The sequence below is a fragment of the Salminus brasiliensis genome, chromosome 11 (assembly GCF_030463535.1).
Source record: "Salminus brasiliensis chromosome 11, fSalBra1.hap2, whole genome shotgun sequence".
Classification (NCBI taxonomy): Eukaryota; Metazoa; Chordata; class Actinopteri; order Characiformes; family Bryconidae; genus Salminus; species Salminus brasiliensis.
Window position 1 is genome coordinate 14,418,657 of NC_132888.1, and position 24,681 is coordinate 14,443,337.

Consider the following 24,681-nt stretch of genomic DNA (forward strand, 5'->3'; position numbering starts at 1 on the left):
CAGAGTCGACTCTGAGTCGACTCTAGAAAACTGAAAGTCGTCCATTATTAGGTGGGAACTTCAGCAACATGCACAACTTTTATAAAACATTAGCTCAACTTCAGTGGGCCAGTTCAGTCAGCTTGTCTGCTATTATAGGGGTCAAGACCATGAGATTGTTGAGACAATTGAACCAGTATGTGAAAGTTGAGCCAACTGTATTCTTTTTAATTGGCCAAACATTTAGTTGATTTATTTTGTGTGTGTAAAGGGACAAAGAATGACATTACTTCCCACATTATGTACACAAATTTAAAATACACACAAATAAGCATTCTTGTAGGACAATTAACATTTTCTGTCTTTATTACAAATGTACAGCTTACGAGTTTCTATTATGATTTCATTGTTTTTGCTTAGTTGTTTAATTATTTTATACAGTTTAACTCTAAAAGAATTTCTCCCATCAGCAATTTCAGAACAGTCATTACGAGTACAGTGCAGTGAGTTGGACTGAACTGAAGAAGAGACTACGCGAAAGTAGGTTGTGGATGCTCGCCTGTGTGCATGTCTGTGTGCGTGTGAAGACTTTGTTCATGTGTGCATTGACTGCATGATGGCATGAGGCTGCATGGGACAAAAAGGCAGACAGTAAGCTTCTACAATTCACACCAAAGGAGCCTAACATTGTGCTGAATAGATCATGAAGTCTGTACGTGCAAAGGCTCCCGCTTTCCCAACAGACGCGTAGGGCCTACATCCCCATCTCTTCTCTCAGTTTGGTGCTAATCCCTTGGGTTCTCCCAATGTCTAACTACTGTCCCAAAAATGAGCAACTGGGTAAAACATCTCCCAAAACCACCATACAACATGTAGCCTTGAAAAAAGGCAAAATTACCAAGATGTGTGCTACACAGAGAGGTCAAAGAAGATGGAAGAGATGGCAACTATCAAGACAACAGATGCTACAGAGAATCAGTCTGGTGGATGTGCAAAGGCAATGATCTTAGATTCTCTCAGACAATCTTTTTGACACATTTTAAGGAAAGTGGATCATCCCATTCCCCCAATGTAAAAAAAGGCAAGTGTCTGTACTGGATGAAGTTCACAGGGGATAAATTAACAATATAAGAAACAACATAAGAAGATAAAATTGCAACCAAGGAATTTTAAGGCTTGATGCTGTGGCAAAGGAAACATATGAAAGCATCTGTAGAACACTAAAATAGGACTGATGGCATTTGAGCAAAGCTGCTGTGACTCAAGCTTTGCCTAGATCAGTGGTTCTCAAATCATGGACCATGTGAAAGGCCCTGAGGACTGGTTTAAGAACCACAGGTCTAGACAGAATGGTAAAGCATCGAATTCTACCTCCTTTCATCCACTCATTTGATCGTCCGAAATGTGAATGTGGGCCAAATGGAAGCTGATTTTTTTTTCTTCTGCCAAGCGTGTGAGAAGAACTTGTGACTGGCTGTCTAAATGAAGCATCAGACGGATGAACATTTTGTTTAGATTAAGTAGTGCTTGGCATGTTTGCGCTTTCAAAGCTCCAGTTCACCACCCCCACAAACATCATGAGGAGTACTTCTAGGCTGAAATGAGTGGGTTGGACTAAGAGCCGTTTAGCAGTATCCTGCAGTCCCCCGCTGTTGCCTACAGTTTCACCCACGCTGGCTTTCGCTGCTCTTGGTTCAACTGTGGGAGAGCTTTATACAGCACAGCTCTTCTTTCCCCCCCCCCATTACTGTAACCTGCTGAAGTGCCTGGGAGGAGAACGCTGATGGCGGTCTTCCACCACCAACTTTCACTTCCTTGTAGCTTATATAAACATAAGGGTCTCGTTACATTGACAGTAAGTACACATGCTTTCCAATAAAGAACAAAAGAAAGAAAAAAAAAAACAAACAAAACAAAACCAAAACTATGGAGCGTATTATAAAAACCTGATATTCTCAGAGAAGAAAAAATCTGGTCCAAAAACAAGGGTTCACATCAAAGTTCCCTACCGCACTACACTACTAAAGACGCCGATGTGAAGCTCTCAAACAAAGTAAGGTGGAAGAGCTGGAAGGGAATCCAGCCAACCATAATGAAGCTCTTTGTTTTGTTTTTTTTACCGAAAGGCGCAGGCTGAGAATGTAGTGAAGGAGCCCACTGTAGAGGAACAGTGATGAGATGAAGGGATCTGTCTTCTCATCTCAATCAGAGCTGACCTTACCTTCTGACATCAGCGTACACAGCTTTCCAGAGCAAATGTTGACGCTGTCTTTGTGCTCCAAAGAAGAGGGCAATCGCTACAGTGTTCCCATGCCCCGTTTTCTCCTTTGGCTGTGATGAACGCTATGATTTGTACATATAATGACACGTAGGGATCCAAACAAGTCTGTAAGGTCATGGGGATCTTCACAGTTTGTGAACTCCCCAATACTGTAAGAGCTGAGTGTCCCATTCAAAAATGCTCCCCTTTCCATGACCCAAGTGATAAATGAAATAACAAAAACAAAATAACAAAAGGCAGAAGAAACCATCAATGACACTGATAATCATAACATTAATACAAAACTAGAGTCATAACCATTACAATAATTCCAGTGTAAGTGTTTTCTTTTTAAGTCTGAGCATTCGTCCCGAGAGGTACGGGTCAGTGAAGTGGCATTCAAAAATAAAAATGCAACCATGAGGAAGAGTAAGAAAATTAAAAAGAAAATAGTAGCAAAAGGAGAGTCAGAGAAAAAGAGAAGGGAAAACACACAGTTGGTGCTAGGGGCTGTGGTCTGGTTCTCCTAAACAAGGCTGAGAGAGAGTGTGAGTGTGTGTGTGTGCGTTAGTGTTGAATGCGCATATGTATGTGAAAGAGAACCAGAGGAGCAGCAGTAAGTGTGTTAAAAGGCCACAAGCACCAAACTGTGTGTGTACAAGAGCATGTATCCGTGTCTCTGGGAGACAGAGAGAGAGGGAGGTAAGAATGACAGGAGGAAAAAGAGTGTTAGTTGAGTGAAGGGTAGTGTAGGTAGAGAGGGATCCCAAAAACAGAAGAGCCACAAATGGAGTGAGATGATTTGCCGCTCTGAAAAAAGGGCCTTCCACAAAGCCACCCTCTCTCCATGGTGGTGGTGAAGGCTGCTTGAAGCTTCCTTTACCTTTCTATCATTGTCTTTTTGCCACTTTCCACACTTTTTCATTTTCATTCACCTTTCCCTACATTCAACATCCTTGTTATCCATCTTTCCATTGCTCTTTTCATTCTTAACTTCAGCAGCTTCCTCCGTTTGTTCCTAGTCCTTTCTTTCACCACCACTATGCCCACTCCTGTCCCGTTTCTGTAGTGTGTCCACGTGCCTGTCTCTCAGCAAGTGCGCGTCCTGCTCGCCCACTGGGTCACTGCTTCTTTTCGCGGGTGGTGATGGTGACCAGCTGCTTGGCAGCCTTGGCAATGTCATAAGCGCACTGGATGACCTGCTGTGTGAGGAGCTGGTAGTCCACTGTGCTGGCTGATGGCTCAGGAGGTGCTGCTTTGCGACACTCCACCTGCAGCCGAGAGGCGCTGGCTGCAAGCAACCTCAGAGAAGAGCGAACAGCGTCCAGCGCTGGCCTCTGTTGATGAAGCAGACAGAGAGAAAGAGAGGGTTCAGCCCAAATTTCAGTTTTTATTTTTCTTGCAGTCCTCCCTTCGACTAGGAATGGGAATCAATTCAAGCCATAAAATGATATGATTTCACAATACCAGGATACAATTCTACTGCAAGATGATGTTAAAGCAGAATTATGTAGCATTTTCTTTTAAAATAAAAGCTTTAAAATCATTGTGATGCTCCACTGACTTTTACTAGGGAGAATGGCATCTCAATCATTGCTGCTCCGGGCTTGGCATGTCAGCTACTGCACTATATAAATTCAGAGAAGCAGGCAGGACAACACTCTACTGAGTAACGCTATTTGTGTAAAGTCCTGTAATATTACTCTACTGCCTCAGTCACAGGCTTCTTTTAGTGTCAGTGACTCCTCATTATCTCTCAAAAGTCCAGAAATGCTTTTAAAGGCTCATTCATGCTAAATGTTAAACACGGATAGAGATGGAGCATTCGGTCCATACCCTGTGTTCATTTTGTCTGCATTTATGCATGTTCTCAAAGCTTACAGTTACAGACAAAACAGCAGTACCACTGAAAATCGCAGGACCAGCATAACAAACAGTTCAAGCAAAAACAACCACTGCCATATGGACACAACGAAGAAGAAACTCTGGCAGAAAAGAAACTTATGGCAGAACACCACTGCCACTAACGCTTTTGTCTTTTGTACATCACAGCCTCCTCCACAGTCAACATTATTATCCACAGATTGGTATTGTCAAATCTTTAACACTGAACTGTATTGCTCAATATTCATATCAATGTAAAGGCCGCATAGAAGCATGTGGGCAGCGATGGTTACAACATTTAAAACAAACAGATTAATTTTTGTACATAAGGGAGTATAAATTAGCTTTAAGCATGTTCTTCCTGAGGCAAAGCACAAATTCCACTTGCTGACTGAAGGGGGAGCCCCAGAGCAAGAAATACCAATTCCTGCATAATGCTGCTTTAAGTTATGAGAAGTAATACTCCAAGACGTCATACTATGATAATCATTGATTTAACATTTGCAAGGATCTTTGCCAAAATTATCTTTTGCTGATGATATGCTGCTGTCTAAAAAATAAATAATATGTTAAAGTTGCTGCCCGCAGAAGCTCCCTTGCACTTTTAAAAACCAAAACACTTATCAGCATTGGCACTTATCAGCAAGATCTTCTTGACCCAGCAAAGGACAGTACTTAAAAAAAAAAAAAAAAAAAAAGCAGTGAGAAGGTAGATGACGTTGACAATTACTTACCTTAGGAAAAAGAGAGGCCATCTCAGTCACAGCTAAATGGATCTTCTCTGAGCATGGCACAAAACTAGAACAAAAGAAAGAAGGCCCATTACTAAATGTTCAAGCTTAAGGACAACAAGATTTCATGTCCTTAATTTAAATCTTAATCTATGTAAGTAGGCTAATATGCTATTTTTTCTGTAGCTCATAAGCATGTAACAGCATGACAGCATCTGTAGCATCTGCAACCAAGCCATGTTACATTTAAAGAATCTGGCAAACGAACCCAAGTACCTTTGCCTTTTTGTGCCAGTGTCCAGCTTTCAGCCCTACCTGTCATGTTTGAACTCCTGCGCCGCTCTCAGCAGTTCCTGGATATTCTTTGTGACCTGCTCAGTCTTTAAGATGACATCCTCTGTGCAGGGGAGGGTGGGATCTGGCTCCCCACCATCACCACTTTCCTCCACCTCCCCTCGGCTGTCCTCCTCGCTGCTGCGGCTCATACTGCACTCACCAACACCCAACACACAGTAGAAAGACATTTTAAAACAATGAAAATTTGTTAATACAGTTTTTACAAACCATAAAAGCAGCAATGTGCAGAAGTCCAGATGTTGGATAACCGCCTCCCCATTTCATCCACAACTTCCCAACTCAACCCAAAATTATTGGATGGAGCACAATTATTTCAGAGAACACCATTCTAATGCTCAACGTTTCAATGCTTGGGGGGGGGGCGATATATCGCTTATGCATTAGGCATGGTGCCAATAGGTTCATGTTTATCTTCTCCAGAGAGTCATATTCTACTATTTGCACATCTGTATCAGCAATTGGTGCAACCTAAACAAGCTGCACGCATTCATTAAAGGAGTGTCCACAAACATTTGGACTTGCATTTAAAGCTTTTACTTTTGCGAACTGTTTGTCCTAACCTCTACTTACCCAAGTGACATGTCATATGTTTGAGTATTGTCATAGTCACTGTCAGTGCCGCTACCATGTTTCTCTGTCTTTGGAGCCTAGAACAAAAGGAAACGTATATTTCACTGAATAGTTATTAAAAATGATTCTTTAAGAATGATTTCTGCAAACTATGCAGATAACTAAAGTCAGCATTTAAGCTGACTGGCTGAATTCAGCATGACTCACCATATATCGGCCCACCTCCATAGAGGCCGACAGATGTGGTCCTCCATAGGGTGTGGGACCTGCGGGACCCCCTTTTCGCACCTGAGGATGGAAATAGGCAACACAGCACAAGGCTTAGTCAGAGGGAAAAAAAAACTGCCAGACAGGAGAGACAACCAACAAGCAGAAATTAGAAAGAGGACCTCAGGAGAGGTTTCTGCAGAGAATGGAGTCAAGCTCTGCAGTAATTCAAGAGCTGTAAGACTGTTACACTAATTAGCAGTCAAGGAAGCAAGAACAAAAACACATCAATAGTTTTGTTAAAATTAAAATCTGAAGGACGATACAGACAGATTTCAAGCAAGAAACCTTATAACAGAACACCTAAAATGAACCTACAAGTAGTGTTTAGACAAGTATGTACTTTAGAACTGAGGAAAGAAATGCAGCATCTACATAGAACATTAAACATCAGAAATGAGGCTCCCTACATTAAAAATGCAAGATTAAAGGCTTTGGACTTTACCCTGCAATAACACTTAATCAGAACAAGACACAACTTGCAGCTTAGTATCAAATAACAGGATTGCCTATTGCCATTCTCTGCCTACCGCAATAGCCCATAATTTACTCCATTAAATATCACGGTTTTGACACATAAGGAATTCAGGTCCTTAAGGAATACCATCTTAACATGTCTGATTCAAAGGGGTGGTAGTTGTGCACCCCAAAAAATAAATAAAATAATAATCAAAACCCCATAGCATAGTGACTCAGTTTTGCAATTTGTGTCTTGCAGTGACAAATTGTTTTTTGAAGGTAACAGTGAAGAAGAAGAAAAAAATATATATAATACATATATATAATAAAGATTTCTGAAAGCACATTCAGTTCAAGCCACTCCCACTATCAGTCCATTGATCAGACAATCAGGCACCTGAACATTCCATAAACCACTTGTAGTCTACATTCCCAGCTAGCTCAAACAGCAGGAAAGCACAAGACAAGCTAATCTTAAGAAGACAGCCTCTCTTGGCACATTAGCCATAGCTTCTGATGGCAAAGAGACCATCACTCGACCCCTAATACCTCTGTATACACCTTCAGAAACAGCAGCAGTTCATGCTCCTGAATGTGATTCATGTCATTTTGTCAACAGCATGTGTCGTTTGGAGTAACTGGAGTGTTATTCAGTGAAGAAAGTGCAGATTGTGCTGATGTATAGCCATGAGGTGGCAGTAGAGGGCAGTGTGCAGTAGTGAGTTAGAGTCAATGGTGAACACAAAATCACAAGTGGAAAGCAGGGGCCATCAAGGCAGAAAAAGCGTGTCACTGCTGGTGAAGGTCCACAGAGAGAGACGGAGGAAGGGTGAAAAGAAACGCAGGTGTCATAAAAAGATCAGAGTGCAAGGAATCAGGCCGGGTTGCTAGAGCTCACACACTTACGCTGGAGCTGAGGGGCTGTAGGTGGCCAGTCAGGGAGTCCAGCGCTGGGGCGAGGGTTTTGGGGACGGCCGCTCCAGGCTCGTACATAGAAAAGGCCTGCCTGTCCCTGCGGAGCGGGGCAGAGGAGGGCGGGGCCAGACCTGAATCTCCGGTGACTGATCCCCCACCTCCCCCCACCACTCCCCTCACCCCACCAGGCCACAGAGGCACACCGCCGCCCCCAACCAAAGCTCCCGTTGCCCCAGCCTGGGCCCCCCGCAGCGCCACGTTCTCCGTCTGCATCCGTGAGATCTACAGAGGATGAAGGGGCATCAGCGGGAGTCACACACACACACAAACACAAATATAAGGAATCATTCCAATATAAGGATTGGCGAGAGGTATACAGGTAAGAGCTGGTTCATGCAGGGAGTAAAATTCATTCTGATAAAAAGAGGGGCATTTGGGTAATTAGGGTACATGAGAAAGGACAGGAGTCATTCTCAGGATGGGATAAACAGATAAACAGCAGTCTGCACAGTCTGGTATTTGCTTAGGTAAAGGGTGGGGCTGTAATGTCTTGCAGTGTGTGTGTGTCTGTGTGTGTGTGTGTGTGTGTGTGTGTGTGTACGTGTGCGTGCATGTGTGTGGGAGAGACCGACTAAGTTTAAGAGACACCCAAAGAACAAACAAGTAATTACTAAAACATGAATAAAACAGTGACTAAACAGTGATGCATGGAAAAAAAATAAGGCTATGTTGAAACAAGTAGTAAAATTTTCATTGTTAAAAAATAACTCTACATAACACTGTACTCTGTATGGGATAGTCGGTTTTGGGAGAGTAGTTTTGTCTGTTGCTACGGAGGTATTTAGTCTGTGATTATGTGATTCATGAAAAATGTTGTTAAATATCATGATATAGCAATGCACGCACACCTGTGACCACCTCACATCATCTGATTCCATGACATCATGATCTGAAGTTACCTGCAGCGGCGTTAGTTTAACCGAGCAGTCAGCTTCTTGAGCAAAAGGCTAAAAACACAGCCCCAGGCTAGCCCTATACAGTCTGTGACTTTTCCCTTAGAGTAAAAGTCCCCTCAGAAAGCAGAAAAAGTCTATGGAATCATAAACGTTCCCCCTCCTATTGCCTGGAAACAGCACTTACTAGATTAATTTTTGTAAATGTTTTTTGTAAACATTAATTGCATGTTGGTGTGTTTTTTGGCATATTTTATGTTACGCTGTTTTATAAAAGCAATAAGCCACTCAAAACTGTGCATTACTGTGATTTTATTACAGGGACGGTAGTTCTAGTCAGGCTCTGCGTCTTGCCAAAAACATCCTTAACCTGGTCACCTAAAAAGGGCAGTGAGCAGAAGCTAACCCTGTAACTGTTCAGTAATGGTTTCTTGACCCATTTTGTATCTGTTTACCTACATACCTCTTTCTGAAGCCTCCTCAGCTCTTCGCTTAAGTTGTTGTTGACTTTCATGAGCTGCTGGACCTTGGCCTCAGAGGAGGCCAAGGCTTTCTTCACCTCAAGATACTCCTGCAATGTGATGGGCCCATCCGACAGGTCAGACGAGTCCATACTCTGCTTGTAAAACAGTGAACGAAAAGAATGATCAAAATCAAGCAATTAGAGTCTTTTAGAGTGTTTACACTCAATATTAATATTTGCTTTTGGTGATCAGATCAGGTTTGGAATTCACTAGACCACATGAAAAATCAGATATAAACACACCCAGTACACACTGTGTTTGGATTATGATCGGAACTCTCAAATCACATTCGGATGTGGTCAGAGACGGATCTAGTGCACATTTGACACAAGCATAAACAGAATGTGGTTCCGTGTCCGGATACAGTGAGGCAAGCAGAACTATTTCTGTCAAAATTAATTATTGTTAGTTAATGTGAGCATTTATTACTGTTGGACACTGGTTTCTCACGCTGCCTCGTGCTCTCTCTATCTTCCTCAGTCTCTCTCTTGCTCTGTGTAGAGGTGTGTATGTGTACATGCAAGTGTCTGTATGCTAATGTTTTTGCGCCATTAGATGACAGCAGTATCACCGAGTGTGATCCTTTGCATTTTCTGACTGAGCCATTAAGGGAATGTGAGAACCATATTTTTGTTCCACCACATGGCGGAACACCAACTAATCCACAAAAACAGACCATCTTAATTAGAAACCATCAGTTAAAGCAAGTTAAATAGAACTCAAGTATTATTGTTGTGCTTTTATGCAGGAAAGTAACACTGGATCTCATCTAGTCACATGAGGGACAAAATTCAGCCAAACAGATTCATTTTCTATCTGAGACTGAAAAAGAACATAAAACCTATTCCATCAACTTTTGAATGGAAGTAAAAACAGGTATATATTCCATTTGGGAGAAAAACACAAAAAGACAACATCTCTCAAATATGTTCCAATATTCTCCCCTATTAATGCACACTGTTGACTAACTTTAAGTACCCATTTTTGCATATAAAGGAAGGTTCATTATAAACGTTCAAATAAATTAATCAAATAAGGGCACAAACTTAAAAAAAAAAAGCTCAGCACAGCAGCCATGCAAATCTGCTCACTTCACGAGAAGGGTGTACTAGTCGCTTATTAGTACTATAGCTTTCCTCCGTATTGCACAGCTAGCAGTGCAGGGACACAATTCCCTGTGCAGCACATTGCAGTGCAACTTTGGCTCAGCCGGAGTACTTCCTGTATATGAAGAGAGCGTGCTTAGACACAGCTTCCTCTTTCCAGCTGCAAAACAATGGCCCACACATTAGTGATCCGAATAGGTGCTGATGTCATTCCACAAGTATGGGGCAGGGCCGCCCATTTCCCCGCAATGCATGCTGGGACAAGCTGTGAGCGGTGACACAACCGCCTGCTACTCTAATACACCATAGTGGTTTAACCACCAAACCTTAAAGCGCAGAGACTCACAGTAGCAGACCCTGCCCTACACAGACTCACTCAGACTGTCCCCTGCATGTGCCTGAAGGCAGAAGAGCTGACCTTGGCACGGTTGTTGCGCTGGGCGTTGGTGTTGTTCTGTGTGGTCAGCTCGCTGTCCGTGTCCTCGTCAGAAGCTACGCTGTCATAGTCATGCTGGTCATCATCTGCCTGGCCCACATCCAGAGGCTCTGAAAAGTTCAGCAGCATTAAAACACAGAGACAGAAGCCACGCTAACTCTTGGCTCTACTCTATTCTTAAGCAGAGGGATATAATCTTAGGCTATGAAAGAAGAATGCAGGATTGCTCACCAGTGGGACTCGTCAGGCCTTTGCCTTGCTGCCGTCGTTTGGCGTCACTGAGGATGTCGATGATGAGGGTGGCAAACTCACGTGCATTAAAGCGAGCCAACTTCTGTCGACCCTAAGAGAAGAAAGGAGTGTTTTAAAAGGTCCATATCTTACATTCTTTTTGAAATTGTATTTAATCCTTCTGTTGAGGACCACTTATCCTTTTTTGCTACATTGAACCGCAAAGGGTTATAATTATTTTTTCTTACACGACTGTTTTTCGAATAAGCTATATAGTGGAACCACTGCCAACAGACAGGCAGGAGCATTGGCACGGCAGAAACCATTGCTGAAATTCAAGTTCACCAAGAAACACCTAGACCATCTAAAAGCAATGTTTTACAGACAGGTGAATCTGAAGTTCCGCAACAATGTTTTACTGACAATTTGACCAAAAATGAAGCCAGAGCATGCGAGTGATGCAGAAGTGGGAGCAGGAGCGGAGTGAGGAGCAGAGTGGTATGATTTTGGGGGAGAGGCAACATTTTTACAAAGCTGGATCAACTGTGTTCTTGCTCCAATATCGTTCCCATATAACTCATCTATAACACAGGACACTGGCCCATAACACAACTACACATCTTCACAAGCATTTTCACTCTGACAGCAAAAGTGATCAAGAATTTAAACTTCTGGAATGGGATAGGCAATGTACTGACCTAAACTCTATTAAAATGTATGAAATGGACAGTTCATGCAGAAAGGCCTATAAACGTCACTGAGCTAAAGCAGTGCCATCAGGAAGAGTGGGGCAAGATTTCTATACAGAAACTATAGAACCTAACTAAATAAAGAAAGAGTATGATTGTTATTATATAAATTATATTATTAAAACAATTTTACATTTACATGCATTAGGGTTTAGAATGTAGACGTCTTCAAACTTTTAAACTAAAAGATTAAGTGCTTATGCCAGGTGTTGTCCTATTTTTTTCTCCAGAATAAAAAGTTAAAGACTTAATACTGTTATTAACATTCTAAGATAAAGACGTGGCACTGTCTGCAGAGCATAGTGATTGACCACTGTGTGTGTGTGTGTGTGTGTGTGTGTGTGTGTGTGTAAAAGGAAAGTCTGTCCTTTATCTCAGAGTCATTTATAATCAGTACACAGCAAGCAGGAAATTCTTGGATTGGTCAATCACCTCTCGGGAAACAAGCAGGCCACAGCACACTATAAAAGTCTGGTTAAGCCTATGCTCTCAGTGGAAATGGTGAGAGAGTGTTCACAGCCCTCAAACTACTGGAAAACATCTCTCTCTTTCTCTCTGTCTTTTTCCTTTCCTCCGCTCCCTCTGAGCACTGACCAGCGCTGGCCCTCAACCGTTGCAAAGCCACAGACTCTATTTTTAGATATGTGCTTTCATCCACCCCGCTCCCTCTTTGTCTCTGCCACAACCCAGACATCATCATGAAGCCAGCTCTGCCCTTCTGTTCTCCCAACTGGGCTCTTCCTCAAATCCCTGCTGCACACACGCTGTTCCTCCTCACCGCCTACGTCAGGCTGCATCGCTCACATCTGGGTCTGGGCTGCAGCCTTAGCCACACACTGCCCTAGCTCTCCCACTGGCTCTGCACAGCCAGCTGGGTGCTCACACACACACACTAAGGAGTTAGTGTAGTTTAAGTACATGTACTGTGACTGTCAAGAAAGCCTTGGAATACTTTTAGAAGGTAACATAAAGGGGGAAAAAACATTAAATGTCTGCTACTGCATAATTCAGAATTCATTTTAAAACTATAAAGATGTCTTTAATCCATTTATCATAAACTGTTTACACAGCCTAAAGGGCAGCTGGCGTGTTCATGTGGTGTAAAAATTATTGTCTTCATATCTCTAAAATGATAACTTTACAAAAAAACAAAAAGTTGATGGAACTTCTGTGGAAGTTGATATTTTATTTCAGGTCATTTTGAAGCATTTCTATCGGTCCAGTAACCATAACATTTGGCCAGATTAAAATGATGTCAAAAGCAAAAATTGAGATTTGTGAATAAAAGCAATGCTTTTTTTCTGGACATTTTCCACTGGTCCTTTCATCACCTAGTGTAAAAGGCAACTTTTGTTCAATGAATGCAAAGTTTGTTTTCTAACAGCAATGATCTACATGTGCGTTACCTGGTTGCGTGTGGCAGAGTATTCAGGGTTGACTGGCAGAAAAGGGACTGCACTCCTTTCAGTAACAAGCGTGCTGTGGTTCTGAGTTGTTAGCCACACTGTAAGAGAGGGAATGACATAGAAAAACGAAGATAAAAAAAATTGTGTGGTACAGTATGAAAAGCAAGGTCATCTTATCGCCCACTCAACACCCACACACACGTCAAGCTCTACAGAGATGAACCGCATTTAAAAGAACACTTATTACTTTCCATGGAGCACACACACGCACACAAACACTGCCCCTCCCCTGCCTGTATGTGTTTGTGTGTGAGCATGTGTGGGTAGCCCCCCTGCCTCCTACTCAATCCTGCTTACCTGCAGAGACTCAGCCTGCCACCCTAGTGTGCTACAGCTCCTGCTTCGCAGAGGAGGAAGGAGGGATAGAAAGAGAGAAAGGGCGAGTTGAAGGAGGAGGAGGAGAGAATTCCTGAGGCACTCCTTCACCAGCTCACTTACTCTAACTCTCACTCTCGCTTTCTCTCTCTCCCTCCTTCTGCGTCCCTCCCCTCCCTGCAGTCAGCTTGGCTAGTGCCCTTCTATAGTCAGTGTTTATACAACACCAAGCAATCAGTCCCCCTGGACTGGGCTACTGGACGTGAACCCACATTTCACACTCATACCACAGCTGCATAAGGCGGAGAGAAAAATGTAAAGGGGGGAGGACAGAACAAGAGAGAGAGAGAGACAGAGAGAAAAGAAAAAAGAAAAGCATTAAAAAGAAGAGGTCTTACCAGCATCATTCTCCCTGCGGTCCACCTCATCATACACGTCCATGGCCAGCTCCTCAAACAAGCGGTTATTGAGCTGCATGTCACACAAACAAAATATCAATATGTGGCATTGAAATTCAGAGGATGCCAGAGTGCACAAAAGTGCACAGTGAGTGCTGAGGCCATCCAAAAGCACAGAGGCAGGCAGAAAATAGGAGAGTGGTATGCACAGACATCAGGACCACACATGGGAAGCATCTGGGAGAAGCTCAACAAAGCAGTCAATAAAGACCAAAGACAAGGAATTGATTCTAACGCAGTGCACTTACTGAATATTTAACTCCAGCAATGCTATTTAAGTGACAAATCCACCACTAAGGTACACTAATGCCTTCAGTAGACAATAACCCATTTAAGGGTCACTATGGGCTTAAGTTAATCTCTGGATGACTGGGACAGAGAGTCTAGCTCTCTTGTCCGCATCCTAAACACTCACCGCTTGCAGCTTCTTCTTGGCGGCCTTGGCCAGTTCAGACAGGTCCAGGCTACACAGAGACAAAGACACAGACACAGGAGTAAAAGGATGCCGGAAATGTACAGACAGAGAAAGATGAGGAGAGAGAGAGAGAAAAAAAAAAGGTTGAGGGTGGATGGATGGAGCATGGTATCAAGGCAGGAAAGGTGTCAGGCCAGGAAGAAAATGAGATGAGCAGGAGAGCAGCACTGCTTGTTCAAGTTTGCCAAAATTTGCCCAGATGTCAACTGTCTGAATTGCCTGTTCATTGTAAGGTGCATTTACACATTCATTTATGAATTCCAGCCACTGCAGAAAAGGCCTGGAAGTAGCAATTTATTCTACTAATAGATTTTTGAGTTTATTTTGTATATGGGCTATGTTTGCCCATCTCATCTATCCAGGCACTGGCACCCAGATATAGGAAATATGCGAAAAGAGAAGAAAAGGTGGGGGTTATGGGGAGGGGAATGAGGAAAAAGGAGAGATACCTCTGCGTCGGGCACTTAGGGCGAGCTCTGCCTCCATAAAGCGCAGCAAGATGGAGAGAACAGAGAACGAGTGAGCAAGATAGACAGAAAAAGACAGAGACACATAGAAACACAGTGCGAGAGAGAGAGAGAGAGAGAGAGAGAGAGAGAGAGAGAGAGAGAGAGAGAGAGAGAGAGAGAAAGGCAAAGAGACAGATGGATAGACCCCATGTCAACACTCCTGCAGTTCAGGTCAGTTAAGTTTGACTGTCAGATGGCTTTCTCTCAGCAGTTGAGAGTCTACCAGCCAGTCTGCATTAGTGCAGGAGCCTGTGGACCTTCAGCCATAATGCAAACTGACTGACGACATGGCGCAACCTGCTGGCCAATACACTCAAATACACCCACTGCCAAGGCAGCTCTGTGTCACGTCTGCTGTGAGAAGGCGGTACATGAACAACGTAAAGTCTCATTTTACATTAACACTAAACATAAACTGACCCCATGTGGTTATATACACAAACACTATTCACCTATTAAACATACAGCCCTGTCCTGCACACACACACACACACACACACACACTATCCACACCTGTCAGCCATTTGAGGGATGATATAATGTCCATTCTTGTGATCTGCAGAATAAATGAGATAAAAGATTACTTATTACCGTCCTTATCTAGTTTCGGTCTCAATTAGCCATTTGAGTAAGAGCGGTCAGTCCAGCTTCCAGCAGCTCTAGACCACCGAACGTTCACTCACCTGGACGTCGGCCACACAGGTAGAAAGCCAGCCTGTCTGTGAGCTCATACTGACATTCAACCAAGCGCTCGGCTAACTCCACCTGGCCGGCTTGCCTAAGTGCCAAGCACAAAGAACAAAGACCATAAGGTTGACCAATAGAAACTCTGTATTTGTAATCACCCATAGAGGTGTATACCTACTCATCAGAAAGCTCATCTTGTCTTATATTGTCACTGTTGCTGTCTTGCTTCAGTGTTGTCAATTAATGGTTTCTGGTATAGCGCTAAGCAACTTACTCTGGGGATAAAAAGTATGGATCTTTCTATCTAGCTCTCCATCTACAAATGCAAGTAAAGATATAATTCTGGGACTGGCTGCACCACTTGCAGGAGCAGGGAACCTGTCCAAGAGGAGGAGTACTTGGGCATTTGAGTGTCTGCCCAGTGACCTCTGATGGAGTGTATGTGGATGTCTATACCTAGCATAATCCATGGGTGTGCGGCCATTGATGTCTGGAGCTCCAGGGTCAGCTCCATACACCACAAGCAACTCGGCCTGCAAAACCTGTCCTGCTTTAGCGGCCACATGCAGAGGGGTAGTGCCTTTCTCCTGCAGTCAGACAGTGGACACAGTATCAGCAAACACTTCAGGAAAGCACCACACAGTACTCACAACAGTCCACCTGGACTCAAGTCACTAGCAATGGGCTAACTGTAATCAGGGCAAGGCTATGAAATAGTTAATTTACAGAAAGATTTTTTAATTTGTATTATATTAAATATTTATATATATATATATTCAGTGTTAAATTCATGATGATAAATGTTCATGCTATCAAATAAATTTAACAAGCAGAAAAATAAAAAGTATGTCATTCTACTTTGTGGACAGCGGTTCTTTCAACGTTTCTTCTGGTATCCAGGGTATCACATAGGATTTCCCCCTATTTCCTGAAGTAACACTTTGTACTTAATCTACAGTTGCTTTACACTACCTTGGTTTTGTTTTCTACTAGACCACAGCCCAATACTGGAGGGTTTAATACCTCTCAAGGTGACACCTGACATTATCGGAACAGCTATTATGTGGCGTCCTGTTTGCAGGGAGTTTTAAACATACTCCAACATTTGTAATTGCAGGCTTTTGTTTAAGTGTGGAGTTTGTTCTACATGAACAGGTAAGCCTAGACCTACTACAAGGGACAAGGGTTCAGTGTACATCTTTTATATTTACCTTTACATTGACACATTTGGCTGGTGTTCTTATTCAGGGTAACTTACGCTTGAATCATGGTACATAGATGGACTAATGTAATGTTGAGTCTTGCTCAAGGACATTTACTGGAGTAACATTGTCTTCCCTGTGGCAGACTAGGGTTTGATTCTTTGGCCAGGCAAGAACACAGTGTTATCCACTACACTACACCACTGCTACAATCAATGGTAAAGGACTACCGTCACTACTGATGGTGGAGAAATTTTTGTTTGCTGCTCCTTTGAATAACAAAGAACATATGGTTTGCAGTCGTCCATCTACAGTCATACTGTAAATGCAGCAGAAGGCTCATGTGTGGCTGCTCCAGAGCCTTATCTGATTCTTTTGGAATTGCTTTCTGTGGAGATTCTACAAGCTGTGTTCATAAGACCACCTGTGTCAGCAATGAGTACAGCTTAGTGTTTATTGATCTAATTTCCAATGCCCATGCCTAAACAATCAGGAAGGTTTCTTTAACCCATATGCCACTCTTGATTTGGAGAGCATGTAAGAGATCACATAGAAACGGCGGAGAGATGGGAGACTTACAGGGTGAAAGAAGTTGGCCTGAGCGCCGAGAGACAACAGCCGCAGACACGTTTCCAGACTCCCCGTTCGCACACTCGAATGCAGTTGCTGAGGAAGGGAGAGGGAGTCTCATTAGAATTGTTCAATAATGCTAAAGCAGGCTCCATTATTCACAAGTAGGGGATCATTAAGGCCGTTAAGAGCCCTCCTGCAGGGCCCGTATGTCTAATTCCTCTGTGGGATGCAGAGAGCAAAAGGAGAAAAGGATCTGCCTCTGCCTCTGCTCACACCAAGCTGACCTTTGTGGGCTTTCTCACCTTGCTGAGGTCCTTGGTGGTGACCCCATCATCATCACGGCAGGGCAGCTTGTGAACGAAGGCTAGCATCTGATATTTTGCACGAATAAACTCAGACTTGGTGGGACTGCAACGAGAGACAACTCATTGATAAACTGTTTAAAAAGTATTAAGAAAGATAATTTATCTAAAACATTTTTCATGACACTTATCCCATTAATGTGCCTACACTTAATTTACATCATGTTTACAGTTCTTTGATGCCAGTACACAGAAGATGGCCCATTGGCATTTCTTATATTTCTTACAGAACTTTTCCAGCAACCAAGTGGTTGGCCAATATAAATTACTCAAAGTATGTGAAACAGGAAAGGAGAGGAAAGAAATAATAATAAATCACTGCTCAGATATTTCTACAGCCTGCCGCTAGAGTGAGTCTACAGCAGGTCTTGGATGCTTACAAAGCGCGCCACTGGAAGGAGTCTACATCATGGTTTGGACGTTTTCTAGGCCCACGGCAGGAGTTATTCTTACCTGCAGCTTGGATGTTTCCACAGCCTGCTGCCATAGCGACTTTACGTTGTGTCTTAGATGTTTCACAGGGCCGCTGCTGGAGTTACTTTACAATGTGACCAGGATGTTTCTCTACTCTACATCACTGCTAGGCCATCAGCCTGTATTTTGCAGCTTCGAGACCTCTTGGGCTTAGCAAGACATTTCTCAGACTCTATCTGGGCCAGCTAACTGACTATACTCTGTGGTCTAGGGAACTTTTCCCCTGCCTGCCTCTATGTGACTGTTTTTTGTGCAAATGTAAAGCATCAGTCAGTTTGAGAAAGGTAATTTACAAATAAAACAAATTTAAACTTAAAATGAAACAAATTATATTTTAGTACTCTGGTAGTCAAACTTAACCTAAGCATTCTGCTCCTTCAGAATACAATAATCAAGTTATCAAATACTGGACTGAAATATCAGTCAACTCTATCCAAAACTCAAACTCAAACTCAATCACACAATGCTACCAGTGTTGGGAAGTCCCATGAAGCCAACCCCTAGCCAAGTGCATCTTTTTGAATGGTCACTAGCGCAACATCATTGGACGACTGAACAAGCAAAGAGGAGAGCTAACTGCCAGTTCTTACATCAGCTCACAAATGCCTGCACTTGTTAGCATCGGGCAACATGACTGGAGATCTACTTAGCTAGCTAATTTGACTGCATAAACAGTCCAACATGATAGAGCACATGTTACAATGAAGGGACATTAATCTTTACTCATTTACACTTACTGCACTTTATCTTGTGGATTAGGTTTCCTGCGACCACTTTGAACCTGTGCAGGGTCCAATAGGGAGTGCTCCCAAATGGAGTTAGCACCATTACTGGCTAGAGTCTGGACCATCTGAAACACAAAGCAGCGCAAAAATATGTATTGAAATATACCCCAACTGCAATAACAGGGCATTGCCCTGCGTGGCCATAGCAATATGTGCAAAGTACCTGTAGTAAAGAAGGAGGCCAGCCACTGTGGCGCAGATGCTTGACGATGGAGATGTGGCGCCCCAGGCTCCGGTGCACAGAACAGCACTCATCACAGATCAGCACACCCCTGTTTATACTGCTCCAACCCGGATCTGCCAACACAGCACAAAGCTCACTGAGAATCCCTTTTGGAAAACACATTGATCAAAATGGTCCTAAAGATGGCATGTCGTATGATTGCAGAAAGAATGAGAATTCATAAATAATATCCTGTATCCAGCTTCAAGCAAACCTGTCACAGTCTTACTAATCCATTTCTGAAATAGGTTTCAGCGCTGTAGCGAAAGGGGTTATGTTTCTATCAGGTTATCTGAGGCAGCACCCTGTTCCCAGATGAGCATGTCCCCACAAATATGGGTCTCTGAGGTGGCACATGAGGCATAAGCTGCCAGGAGAACAGTGCAGTCAGGGTGAAGGTTACGCTCACGTGAACAGTAAAATGACCAAGCACAGAGTGACAGAAACGCGCTGCCGGCTTCTACAGGCCTCTACAACACTGCTAAAATTATACCAACGTTACGCAGTCCTTTACTCCTGGCAAATACACTCAGTAAGGACACCAGAGAAGTAAATATGCATAATGGCATAATCATTGGAATGGGAACCACAGGATAAAAGGAAAGTTAACTAAGAAGAAAAATTAACATACTATAGACTTTTTTTTGTTTGTTTTTTAAGCATTTTTTTACGACTCAATTTACAGCATTCGTACAGGACTAAATCATGGAGAAACTCTGGAAATATTTAAAATTACCTCACCTCCCCATGTAAAACTAATCACGTCTGAATAAAGATAACATAAATAAATACACAACTACTATGCCTACTTATGTATGCATAATTAAAAGTATTCTTCCAAGAAGAGGGGAAAGTCTAAAAGTCTAATTTGTGGTATTTTTAATGTCCTCAAATCAATGTACACCAAAGTTCTAATTAACTCTGTGGAACACAGTCTGTATTGTACTTACACCAATCAGCCATTTACATTATCATTTTTTTTTTAAATAATATAGTTCCCCCATGACACCAAAATAATTCTGGTCCGCCAAGACGTGAAATCCACAAGACATCACATCAGTCAACAATTTGTGAGCAATCTTCAGCTACATTAGCTTTTATTTGGGATCAGGCCAGAAACGCTAGGGATAAAAAGCCTTGGGTGCACCTAACCCTGATGTTGGTTCACTGTTTGTCCTTCCTTGGAGCACTTCTGGTGGTTACTGACCACTGCATACCAATAACACCCTGGAAGACCTGCCTGATGTTTTGGAGATGATCTCAACTTGACCCTTGTCAAAGAGGCTGTTTCCAACACATTAACTTCAAGAACTGAAGTGGTGTTTGAAACCGTACCCTATTCACTTACCCTACATGCAAAAATTCAGGCTACACTATTCAGAGCACCATTATAGGAAACAGAATTCAAACAAATAGTGAACAACTGTGGATACCGTGTTGTGTGTGTAAGCTCACTGTTGCACTGTTGTTGCATAAGCAATTTGAACATCAACCTCGTTTAGAGAAGCTGCTTGTGAATTTTCAAACCAAACAACGTGAAGAATTATGGGCTATGTCTGCTAGTGTGCATAGTTTGTAAACTCCTTATTGCAGTGAACTGTATGATGGTTATAAGGCACTGAAAATTCTTCACAATTTTTTCGGACACCACTACAAAATGGCAAAACCCCAAAGCAGTGCAAAGGGCCCAGTTTCAGACACAGCTTGACTGTTCACTTGCTGCCTAATATGAAGATCACACCCTATTGACAGGTGCCACTGTAACCAGATAATCAATGCAATTCACTTCATCTGCCAGTGGTTTTAAATGTTATGATTGATTGGTGTATGATTTGCAAGTAAAATCCTTATTTTCTTCACACTATATTCAAAATTGAAGCACTGAAGTACATTAAATCATTAAGTTTAATAAAAACATTAAGTTTTTTTATAATTAGTGTCTAAATGCACCAAAAGGTAACTTTCAGGGACACAGACTCAACAGACACAGACAAAATAGGACCAGTATACAGTTTAACAATTTGCACGTTCCTAATAACAGCAATTTTACCAAGTATATCTTTGAGGAGAACAAGCTACCTCTTGGTTACCACTTAGTCACACTTTAGTCATTATCATGTAGATACTAATTGCATTTACACTGCTTTGCATCCTGTAATCTGACACTGTTTAGATCATGAGTGCATCGTCCCATCAACCAACTTTGGTTTCTATGTTGATAGATGCTGGATATATCAGCTATAAGGTACACAGTCATTAAATAGTTATTTCTACTCAAATTGTTTTTGGAAAGATACTTGAGTCATTATAACAGGAATGATACTGGCTGGGTTTAGGCTACTTTACACAGCCCTGCATACATCTAAGCAAAAATTGTATACAAACACACAGAGGCAGATCCAGGGGTCTGTCTCACAAAGCAGTTCAACTTAAGACAGGGTTTCTGGAGAAGTTGCAGCCTCACTAAACGTAACAAACGTAGACATGCTTTAAATTGTTAAACGAAAGCAGCTAAAATTTGTCAGACCACGTTTAGATAATCAGACTATGATTAATCTGTGCGAGTCAAATGGCCAATCACATGCGACATGAGGATTCATCAAGTAGCTTATTTTTACAAAGAAGGAACAATTAATGCCGTATACGTCCCACCAAGAGCGGATTATGATTTAAAAAAACAGAACGTACAAGAGCGATTACACAAAATTAACATGATTCATCCATGACCCCAAAAGCAGCTGATCAGTCACAACATGTTTGGTATCTGAAGTTTGCTACTTTACAACAGGAGATGCTAGGCTAACATCGCAGTCACCAATCACAATTTAAGCACGTCACAATCTCCACCTGCCTGAAGCACTGTTGTGAAAATTCAGGGTTAGGTCAAACTAAGCTTGATGTTTATAGAGAGAGACAGACCCCAGCTCCCTCTTAGGCTTTAGTCACTCTTTACCTGTATGCCTATAGCTCAATATCATTTCATAGGCTTGCTCATACTCTCATTTACGCTGCAAATATTGCCACACAGCCTTCTATAGCATGTAACAAACCATTTCCTCTCTATTCAATTTTTAAAAACCCAGCGACACACTACACAAAGCTCTGCTTTATAGCCACCCTTTCACATCCATGCCGCAGCACAACAATCATCAGCTCTTCACCAGCTGACGCACTCAGCACCACTTTACAACACACCATTATCTGCATTCCTCTGGCATGTCAAATGTGACAATTACACACTCCTCAGCAGCAGCCAGAGAGCTGCAGCGTTATGGGGCAGTAATGGCAGAGCAGTAATAGAGTCAGTCAAGAGTCCACAACATCAAGTCCAACTCAGCCTTGGTTGGAGGGAGATGGTGTGGATGTGGATGATGCTGCTGCTGCTGCTGCTGTTGCCCGCTTAGTGCTGACAATGAACGCTGGTAACTGCATCACGCTAGAGGCGGACTGCAGGTAGAAGCTCAGGGGCCACAAATCAGTAGACAGGATGGTGCAGAGGGAAGGCTGAGAGATGAGAGCGGTGACAGAAAGACAGAGGGACAGAGGGACATTCCTGGAAAGAGAGCAGCTGTGGGGTATGACAACAGCTGCCATACTGCCCCCTCTTCCCCATGGGGCAGATGGGAGCTCTACAAGCAAGGCCAAGACCCTACTGATCTTCATAACAGCATGGATGGTTAACCTGACTGTCATCAAAAGATGTTATATCAAAGACAATGTGATGACAGCTTAATAAAGTACGGTTTTACATGGAGGAAGCGGAAATTAAAATAGATAAACTGTCAACAGATGGGTCTTTGGGTTTTGTGTAAAGCAACAATGACAGTTAGTTGCACTGGTATGCAATGTTGATCCAACCTTTCATGTGTAATGGTCATGTGAAAGCCATTCAACTGGTGACCTGAGATTTAATATCTGAGCTTCTTTAGATTTGTATACAAGGACATCTATGGGTGGACAAAAAGTCAACATACCGTTATTGATAATTAGCTACCTTACAATAACTTTCTTGACGCATCGTGATGGGTATTGTCTGTCCCTGAAGAGCAATGGCAACTGCATGTTTCGTTACAAAGACTAAATAAGCTAGATAAATGTATTGTGTATCGTTAAAAAGTCCAATTATATGATATTATACGTGAAAGAGGCAGACAATAAACTACCCAGAGTTACAGTAATAGCTAACTTGTGGCGAAGTTTTGTGCTAAGGCTGGCTAGCTAGCTAACTGTCTTACATTATGCCAAGAGGAAATGCTGTTTAAGTATGGCAAAATAAAACGTTTCCAACCAAAAAATCAGATCGTAAATAACGTAATACAGAGTCACAATTTAGTAATTTAACGACCAAGACACTAACCCGAGTTAAAGGCCGGTTCAGTGACAGCTTACTGCCTATCTGTCTAGTTTCACTATTACTACCACTAGTGCTAGCTGGGTTAGCGGCGTAGCTAGCTCTACAGCTAGCCTTAGCCAACCTTAAGTACCTAGATAGCTACTTCTGTTCGTCAGTAACGTGCGATTACATCTAACGGCTGTAATTATATATCCTAACGTGTAATCACAAGTCGCATTATTTCTGTTAATGGTTTTAGCACGCATAAACTAAACCGGCGGGTTTGTTTGCAGTGGGTGAAGGAGTCGGATACGCAGCAGAGGTATAGCTAGCTAGCGTTAGCCAGCTAGCTAACGTTAGCAGGCATAAAACGCTTCTTACGGGACAGGCAGGTTAGAAAAATTAACCCTTTGTCGGGCAAAATGTCCATAGTCAGTCTAGGCTATATATCACGTCTGTTAGAGCTAAATTTACGGGATTTAACTGACAGGGAAAATGGTTGATAATAGCTAGCTAGCTAGCTAATGTTACGTGGCTAGCGTGGTTGCTAACAACAAGCAGAGCCCGATAAAAACTGGCCATTGCATTAGCCTGTAGCTAACCCAGTTCAACCAGTCAGCAACAGAGTTTTTTAAACAGCTAAGCACAATTGCAGCCACCTTACGGACTGTCTAATGTTAGTAAATATGTGGAGCTCGCCATGTTAACAGATATTAAGGCCCTGGTGACTTTCCGGCTAAGGTTTGTAGCTAGGCCGTTTCTCTGTTTGTTGGCCCAGCGGCTGTGCTGTGTCTCTCCCCTCAACGCCAGCTCGCCCCAGTCAACTAGACAATGTTAGCCAGCCAGATCCCAACAACGCCTTGATCCATACATTTCAACGTACCTGGCGCACTGCAGTCGGCACACACCTCGCTTCTTTGGACTTTTCTGGACATGATAAACCAAAAATATACGACGAGGTTTTACGAGATTACACAAATATTCCAATCCAATATCGGCGATGTTCGGCGGTCCAGTTTAGCGACGACTGCAGCCTTGATGCCGCCCCTGAATGTCCGGAAGCCGGCGAAGAGCTTTCCAGGGCTCCCGGTCCTCACCCTTCTTCTCTCTCCCGTTTTTTGCCGTGTCCTCCCTCTGCTTCCAGAGCAAGGAGTTTACGCTTCGGTAAAACCACACAAACACTCCCTCTTACCGTTTGAATGAGAGTTGCCTCACGTTCCTAGGCTATGCAATTTTGGACGTCTCTCTAGCTCTACATTTATGCCTTAGCCTGTTTTATCCAAGCCCCATATCCAGAGCCAGAAAGAGGAAAAACACACGGAAACAACGTTTTATTTACATCCTGCACCCCACACACATTTGTAGGCTGTGGCAGGCTGCATACCGTCTCCCTCTGAC

The 24,681-nt window shown here is 42.8% G+C and overlaps 1 protein-coding gene across 4 annotated transcripts; it reads right to left on the reverse strand.

Moving 5' to 3' along the window:
* Nucleotides 1-327: 327 nt before the first annotated feature.
* git1 (G protein-coupled receptor kinase interacting ArfGAP 1) lies at nucleotides 328-24,681 on the reverse strand. 4 transcript variants are annotated; one of them, XM_072691872.1, is made up of 21 exons: nucleotides 24,167-24,681; nucleotides 18,891-19,024; nucleotides 18,680-18,792; nucleotides 17,409-17,514; nucleotides 17,113-17,199; nucleotides 15,788-15,918; nucleotides 15,328-15,422; nucleotides 15,158-15,200; nucleotides 14,585-14,611; nucleotides 14,076-14,124; nucleotides 13,601-13,673; nucleotides 12,828-12,925; nucleotides 10,673-10,784; nucleotides 10,424-10,551; nucleotides 8,839-8,991; nucleotides 7,414-7,704; nucleotides 5,989-6,069; nucleotides 5,782-5,858; nucleotides 5,170-5,340; nucleotides 4,858-4,921; nucleotides 328-3,576 (listed from the first exon to the last, which is right to left on the reverse strand). In XM_072691872.1, exons 1-21 carry the CDS (start codon nucleotides 24,216-24,218, stop codon nucleotides 3,361-3,363), a joined length of 2,301 nt encoding a protein of 766 aa, XP_072547973.1. In that variant the 5' UTR covers nucleotides 24,219-24,681; the 3' UTR covers nucleotides 328-3,360. The 4 variants fall into 4 exon arrangements, with proteins under 4 accessions (XP_072547973.1, XP_072547974.1, XP_072547976.1 ...); XM_072691873.1 differs by lacking the exon at nucleotides 7,414-7,704 and having other exon boundaries at nucleotides 8,839-8,994; XM_072691875.1 differs by lacking the exons at nucleotides 7,414-7,704; nucleotides 14,585-14,611.